The 8,307-nt window shown below is 48.0% G+C and overlaps 1 protein-coding gene across 1 annotated transcript; it reads left to right on the top strand.

Moving 5' to 3' along the window:
- Nucleotides 1–2,727: 2,727 nt before the first annotated feature.
- Nucleotides 2,728–3,330, top strand: TWIST1 (twist family bHLH transcription factor 1; the record flags this gene model as incomplete). Its single annotated transcript, XM_084229823.1, has 1 exon — nucleotides 2,728–3,330. One exon carries the CDS (start codon nucleotides 2,728–2,730, stop codon nucleotides 3,328–3,330), a length of 603 nt encoding a protein of 200 aa, XP_084085949.1.
- Between the last annotated feature and the right edge of the window lie 4,977 nt (nucleotides 3,331–8,307).

Here is an 8,307-nt window from a genome sequence, read left to right as displayed (position 1 = left end):
CATTTGTTTAAGAACTAATCTTGGGGACTGAAGACTCAAAGTGGGCTGGCTAGTGATGCCTGGTTGCTTGCTGTTGTGGACTTAGTTTTTCCTAGAGCTTCTCCACCTCCCCTTTCCAACCATCCCCCCCTCCAACCCCAAATCCCCTCGGTCAGATAAAATTTCCTTTACACTTTACCCACACTTTCCTGTCTTGCTTACCCAGCGCCACAAAAGAAAGAGTCCAATTATTCCATCTGTGTTTATTTTTGAGAATTAAGCTAAAGGGAAAACCAAAACTGAGATTGATATATATAAACAAACAAACACCAAGATAGGTAAATGTGAAAAAATTCTGAGATATCTGCAACCACATTCAAATAAGAATTGTGGGACACTCTGCAATGCAGAGTAGACAGTGAGTGGAATTTCTGCCTCATTCTTTAATCGCTTCCAAGAGATAAAGTGCAGGCAGAAGATGCAAACACAAGATGTCTTATCAGAATGTACTTTGTTTTAAGGATAGCTGTCTGCGTGCTATTAAGTGGAGGTCAAGTAGAATGTGATTTTTCTTTCAGACAGGATTTCATCTTAAAATACAGCAACAATTCGCTAAGCTGGCCAGTTGGCACAAGTTATTGGTCATTGTCTCTAAATAAGCGTGAAAATGGTGATAGACAAAACCTGCCAGTCGCCCCTCCCAAAAAGCCTTGTTCACCACCCCCACCCCCACCCCTCTGAGGCCACTGTCCTCACTTCTGAGCCATTCTGCTGTCCCCAGACGCTCCAAACCCTGGGGATTCCCAGACTCTAGCTAAGAGCCTCAGCGCGGCACAGCCACGTGGCCCGCCCGAGCATCGCCTAAGCTCTCTCCTGCACTTTTGGACTCTCGCGGCCACCCCTGGTACGGCCCAGGAAGGGACACTTTGTGAATTCTCACCTGCGAGTCCAGACTGGGAAAGGCGTGGGCGGGTCTCGGTCTGCGCAGGGCACGGGAGCGCTGGGAATACTCCTGTACCCGCCAAATCTGGCCCGGAACACCGACTACTACTTTTGACTTCTAGTTCGCTTTGAAATGTAAGGGCTAAACGTGGGACAATTATTGTAGGAAAACTTTTTTTTTTTTTTGTAATTCTGGTATTTTATAAGTGGACTTATCTTCCGCAACGCCTTCCCTTCCAGATCACCAACTTTTTTTTGTTGCTTCCAATTTGCTAGAATTTGCATTAAACACCCTCTTTGGAGGGTTTCATTGTGAACTTCTTAGCTAGCAATGCTTAAAATGTAAAAGGACCCTAGCATTTGGAATGTACTTGGCGTGCACGGAGCATAATAGTCTACTTAACCTCCTAGTAATGAAACGGGATGAGGAAGAATTGTTCTCAGAGCTTGCAACTCTCTGTGTGGGCAAAGTTGAAGCCTCATCACATTCTTTTATGAGCCGACCTTTAGAGGTCACATTGCAGGGCCTTATCTGGAAGTGGGGGGGGGGGTCTACCCGGTCTTTCACCTTTTGGCTGGCATCTTAGGTGATCAGGGTCGTGGCAAAGACCGTACGTTGGCCTCCTCCCTCCCTGCTGCCTTCTTCAGGGACACGTTGGCCTTCCGCGCGGGAGAATGAACATCTGGCTCTTTCTGGTACCTTCAGACGAGTAGTCCTTTGGGTGTTGGGAGGAGTTAGGTTGGCTCTTAGTGGAGGGAAATGAAATGCCCAAGTGCTTCTCAGGGAGGGGTGAAGAGCAGGCCTGGGAGCAGATCCACAGACCCTGCGGCGCAGCCACGTCTTCAGAAGAGCCAAGGACCTCTGGGCCAGCCGCCGCGGTTTGTCCTTGGGGCTGCAGAGTTCCCTTTACCTGACCATGGGGTGGGTTCTGCGGTTGCCAGATTTCTTGACACCCCCTACCCCTACCCAACCCCCATAATCCCAAACGGCTCCAGGGACCTAGAGCTTACTGGGGCGAGATGAGGTATCACCCACTGCGTAGAAGCTGCTGCTGCTGCTGTTGCTGCTGCTGCTGTCACAGTCACTCCTGGAGGGACTGGCACCGCCTGGCCTGTCCCCTCCGGCCTGTGCTCGGGTGCGGGGGCGCGGCCCGAGCGCTCGGATGCGGAAGGAAATCGCCCCGCGCTGGCAAGCTGAGGGCGGCGGGGAGGGAAGGAGCAGAGCAACGAGAGGCGGGCGGAGGGGCCGGCCGCCGGGACCAGGTCGTTTTTGAATGGTTTGGGAGGACGAATTGTTAGACTCTGAGGAAGGGGGTGGGGGTGGGGGCGGGGGAGGGGGGCTGGAAAGCGGAAACTTCCCTATAAAACTTGGAAAAGTCCCTCCTCCCCACGTCAGGCCAATGACACTGCTGCCCCTAAACTTTCCGCCTGCACAGAGGTATAAGAGCCTCCAAGTCTGCAGCTTTTGCCCAACTCCCAGACACCTCGCGGGCTCGCCGGTACCGGCACTGTTTGCAGAAGACCGAGCCGGGCGTGCGTGCAACCGTTAGGCGCCTTCTTTTTGGACCTCGGGGCCATCCACACCGTCCCCTCCCCCCCTCCAGCCTCCCTCCCCGCCTCCCCCCAGCGCCCTCCCCGTGGAGATCCTCCCCGTCCCTCCTCCCGCTCCCTCCTCGGCGGGCCGCACTGCCCCGGCCCGCGCCGCGCACGGGGGAAGCTGGCGGGCTGAAGCGCCGCGCTCTCCTCCTCTTCCCCGGGCTACCTCTCCGCCCCGGGCCTGCGAGGCCACGCGCTGCCGCCCGAGAGATGATGCAGGACGTGTCCAGCTCGCCAGTCTCGCCGGCCGACGACAGCTTGAGCAACAGCGAGGAGGAGCCTGACCGGCAGCAGCCGCCGAGCGGCAAGCGCGGGGGGCGCAAGCGGCGCAGCAGCCGGCGCAGCGCGGGCGGCGGTGCGGGGCCCGGAGGGGCCGCGGGCGCGGGCGTCGGCGGCGGCGAGGACCCGGGCAGCCCGGCCCAGGGCAAGCGCGGCAAGAAGTCTGCGGGCTGCGCCGGCGGCGGCGCGGGGGGCGGAGGCAGCAGCAGCGGCGGCGGGAGCCCGCAGTCCTACGAGGAGCTGCAGACGCAGCGGGTCATGGCCAACGTGCGGGAGCGCCAGCGCACCCAGTCGCTGAACGAGGCGTTCGCGGCGCTGCGGAAGATCATCCCCACGCTGCCCTCGGACAAGCTGAGCAAGATCCAGACCCTCAAGTTAGCTGCCAGGTACATCGACTTCCTCTACCAGGTCCTCCAGAGCGACGAGCTGGACTCCAAGATGGCAAGCTGCAGCTATGTGGCCCACGAGCGGCTCAGCTACGCCTTCTCGGTCTGGAGGATGGAAGGGGCCTGGTCCATGTCCGCGTCCCACTAGCAGGCGGAGCTCCCCACTCCCTCGGCAAGGTCGGAGACCTAGGTAAGGACGGGCGCCTTGGAGCCCCAGCGCCGCTCAGGTGGCAGCCGGACTGCGGACCAGGCCACGTCTCCCGGGCCACCGCTCCTAGTTTTCCCTCTCCCACCGCCCGCGCAGCCTCCCCACCAACCTGCCAGCACCACCTCATCCCCCCCTCCACGACCACCCTCAGTCCCCGGAGGCAGTTCAGTTCCCGCTAGGGAGAGAGGTCCGCAGAGAGATGCACCCTCTGATGGGTGTGCGTGTGTGAGAGTGTGCGTGACAGACAGGCGAGAAGACGGGGAAAGATGCAAAAGGGTCATGGGTAAGGACTGTCTTGCCAGCGCCTCCCTTTCTCTTGGCTTTAAGTTTTCGTTCTTCTTAAAACAAATGTTTCCAAATTCCACCTCCTCCTTCTTTCCGCCCACCCACTTCCTCTTGCCCTTGGGCTGAAATCCTTCCAGGTTGTTCAGCGTAATTTCTCGGTGATGGTGATAAGAACAGTGCTCGCTAGTCTTAGAAAACAGCTACAGAGACCTAAACAATAACCAACTTTCCCCCTCTGGGTTTTTGCAGATGTCATTGTTTCCAGAGAAGGAGAAAATGGACAGTCTAGAGACTCTGGAGCTGGATAACTAAAAATAAATATATATGCCAAAGATTTTCTTGGAAATTAGAAGAGCAGAACCCAAATTCAAAGAAACAGGGCGTGGGGCGCACTTTTAAAAGAGAAAGCGAGACAGGCCCGTGGACAATGATTCCCTGACGGGCAGCGGCACCATCCTCACACCTCTACATTCTGATAGAAGTCTGAACAGTTGTTTGTGTTCCTTTTTCTTCCTTTTTTTTTTTTTGACGAAGAATGTTTTTATTTTTATTTTTATTTTTTCATGCATGCATTCTCAAGAGGTCGTGTGCCAATCAGCCACTGAAAGGAAAGGCATCATTATGGACTTTCTCCATTTTAAAATGGTAACAATCAGAGGAATTTTAAGAACACCTTTAGAAATAAAAATACTGGAATCAAACTGACTTGCAAAATCACAGTCAGTTAATTCCTTTTTTCTTTCTTCCTCTGAAGGAAAAAAACTTAAAATACAAAAAACAACATTCTATTTATTTATTGATGACCCATGGTAAAATGCAAATAGATCCGGTGTCTAAATGCATTCATATTTTTATGATTGTTTTGTAAATATCTTTGTATATTATTTTTCTGCAATAAATAAATATGATTGAAAATTTTAAGAACCTTAGAGTTTGGTCTATATTTTTAAAACTCAGGATTAAGTTGGAGGTAAATAACTGCTTGTTTAACTCTGGAGGCACCCAGGAGGGAGGGGGCACTAATATAAACAAAGCAGTGAAAAACTCAAATAAACTAGCTACTGACAGGGACAGGCATGTTATTTAGAAAGACAACTTTATTATTATTCCAGTTTGGTGTTCGGTGGTGGGCTTAGCAGCATCTTTCCTTCATCTCTAATCAGGTCCCCAAACAGAAAAAAATTAACAAATTTGTTATTCTCTTGCTTATATCTCAAGGAGGCAGCTGCAAAACAGTTAAATGTAAATAAGTAGTATGAAGCCAGCACTATATTCTCACTACTGTGCATTTTTTGTCATTCCCTTCACTTTTTGTGAAGGTTTTTAAATAATAATTTCAGAATACAAATCCATAGAAAATAATAAAAGTGTAATTCAGCAGGAAAGAGACAATTCCACTTGTAATTTGCTTAACTCTTCTTTCATGAATGTGAAGTGACATTTAGTGTAGTTTTTGATGAAAAGAAACGCCAGAATTAGGGAGTATTTTCCCATGTTGATGTTACCCATTTGGGAAGCAGGCTCCTTTATATATAAAGAACATAAAGTGATGGAGGTAAAATATAATAAGAGCATGAACTTTCTATGTCCTTGCTGATTGTTGGAGCAATTACAATTTTAAATGTTATAGTTATCCACTAGCAAGTGTATTGCATCCAAAATTACACAAACCTTTTCCACCGTCAGATATATGTATTCAAAATCTTATGAAGTAATAACAGGAAGAAATGATTCTTGATTTTTGTTTCATTCTGGTTATTTCTGGGTCAGGAAAATATTGACATATCCTTGGAACTTGTAAGTTTGTATCACTTAGTTCTTAGCTGTTACATCCAGTGTACTGCATTCAAGTGTAATTAGGGAAGCTTTGAAAATGGAAAATAATTTTGCTAATTGATTCAAAGAATGACTATGGCAAATAAGTGTATGAATCGAAACAGATCGTATTTGCTCAGCTCAAGCTGAGGTTATAATATTGCTGGAAGGTTTTTGTTCCTCTCTCCACAGCTCATCATAGAATGCTCACGTAACAGTACTGCAGATTTCTTATTGTGAATATTGTAGACCACCAAAAGCCTATTGCATTGACTTTATTGAAGGATTAGTGAAGGCTTGGTAATTACTTTTTTTTTTCTTTTGGATTTTGATAGTCCTTTACCAAATGAGAAGTCAAAGATAACTATGTATGGGTGTATTTGTGGGATGTGGCTGTGTTTGTGAAGTGTGTGTGTATATGTGTGTAAGGCAGAAATGTAAGGAGGGTTCCCTAGAAAGATCAGGGAGAGCATCAATATTGGTACTCCTCTCTTTTGTGTGTATCATCCAACCACCTCCATTTTCTAAATTGTGCATGGAGGAATCTCCTTGTTCACTAGCTTGGTCTGACTATTTGATATTTCAGATTTCTTGACGTACTTCAGGATGGAGCTGAGCATCATTGCCGAGAAGGTAATTTCTATTTTAACTCTGATGATATAAACACTAGACATTATCAAAAAAGAAAGAAAGAAAGAAAAGGACAGCCTTCCGTTTCCCTTTTGTTTGTTCCTTCCACTTTTTTCATAAGCAAAAGTACTTTGGAAAAAAGCAAATACCACATTTATGTTGAGTAACACTAACTACTAAACGGAGGGTAATATTTTCCCCTAGAATTTCAGAGAAATGAATGAAATAAAGGTGGTGAATAGTTTTATTTTGAATGAGAAGAATTCACGGTGGAAAATATTGACTTAGAATATAATTTTCCGCTTGCAGACTATTTCTGAATTCTCAGCTTTCCCATCATCAATACACTTAGCACTGCTAATTCTTTTAAAGAATGGAAATGAAGCCACCTGTATTTCTACCATTATTTTCTGCTTTCATTTCAGTTTTGCTACCCATTCTTCTTTCAAGAGTCACACAGAATGAATTACCTCTGTTTCTGAAGTTGGAACTAAATGTGGTTTCTGGCCCCAGGGGTTGTTATCAGTTAGCCAGAGTATTCACTGCAGGGGAAATATTGTCTATAATTGTTTGCGTGAATTCTAAACAATTGGATAAGAATGTTTCCTATTCTGCACATAAATTTTTTTTTCTGGCTTTTAGTTTTGTTGGGTTGATTGCTTCAGTCAGTTGTAAGAAAGCAGTAAATTTATGTTCCCATACACACAGATGGTCATTCATGCAGTTACAGGTACTCTCCCCAAAATGGAACATAACTGATAAAATAAGGTAAATTAGGAGAAACTCACACCAAGTGTGCACTTTTTCCCACACTCAACAAAGGCATAACCTTCTTGCTCCTTGTGTCTTCAGGCTCATATTCATAATGGTGCTTTTAAGGGACACTTGGCCTCTCGCAAAAAAGTCGAGCATTTTGCACATTCCACGGTTTGGCAAACTCAGAACTGGTTATTTTCTCTAGACCGGTATCAAGTTCTTCTCAGGCATATGATTTCACTTGAAGTCCTGCCCAGGAATCCTTCAAAGTGAGCGTTTGTCCCGCTCTCATGATGTCAGGCGGTTTTCCCTGCATCTGTAATTTGAAGAAAAACAAACAAACCTGCGGGGAACAAACGCCACGGAAACCCAAACAGAACTCCGTGGGGAGCGGGAGTCTCACCTGCGGGCGGGTGCAGGAGGGGGCGCGGGTCAAACTTCCCAGCGTGGGTGGCAGCCGGGCCGCACCGTGGGGAGAGTGACAATGTCCGTGGCCTCCCCGGACAGCGTGGATGGTCCGCGTCTGGCCGCTGTGTGGAGGCGGCGGCTCCAAGTGTCAGCGGTAGCAAGGGCAGCAGCATCAACAGATTCAGGCAGAGGCCCAACCTCAAATTTCCAGAGACAGGCCTGCACTAGTGACAAACGGGGGTCAGGAGGGGGATCCCCGAGGGCCACTTTTCCAAATTTTTCTGCTTGTGTGTCGTAAAGCGTGCTCCACCCCCAACACCAGCGAAAGTGGAAGGAAAGTGCACCAGGCAAAGTGGAAGGAGAAATCTGTTTCCTCCCAAATTCTCAAAGCTGGCAACCCCACTATTTCCCAGAAACGTAGTAACGTTTTTGCAAACTAAGCCCAGAAACATGGCTCACAGGACTATTAATGACCCTTTTTTATTGAACAGCAAAAGATAGATCCAGTAAACAAAGCTTGGGTACATTTTCCATTTACTTTTGTCCCAGACCCCCAGGATGTGAGCCCACTTAATGTTCTTAGCAAATCAAAGCACGTGTCCTTTGAAGAAGGTGTGTAATTGGAGTTTAAGGCATGTATGGAATTCCCAGATGTCTATAAAGTAAGAAGGAGCATGTGGCAGGTCACTGGAAGGTGGGGCAGGTTAAAATCACTGGCACAAAAGTCCCCAGCTTATATTCTCCTTCATAAGGGCCTGGGAATAAGTCTTGGAGAAAGGATGGAATGGGATCCTAAGGAAGACCCAGCTTCTCCTATCAGAATCACAGTAACCATGGTAAAGTGCACATGGTCAGAAAACCTCAAAGAAAACACTCAATTATAGCAAGGGTTTCGTGGGCGCCCTGCAGTGGGATCGTTTGGGGTTTGCTGCAGCGAGGGCCTCAACGGCCGCCTCTCTTGTTTACGTGGACTATTTTCTTTTCTATTTTTTCCCCTTCTCAAGTTTATGGATATGTCTTCGT

Source organism: Talpa europaea, assembly GCF_964194135.1.
Source record: "Talpa europaea genome assembly, chromosome: 3".
Lineage (NCBI taxonomy): Eukaryota > Metazoa > Chordata > Mammalia > Eulipotyphla > Talpidae > Talpa > Talpa europaea.
This window is presented reverse-complemented; position numbering and strand designations above follow the sequence as displayed.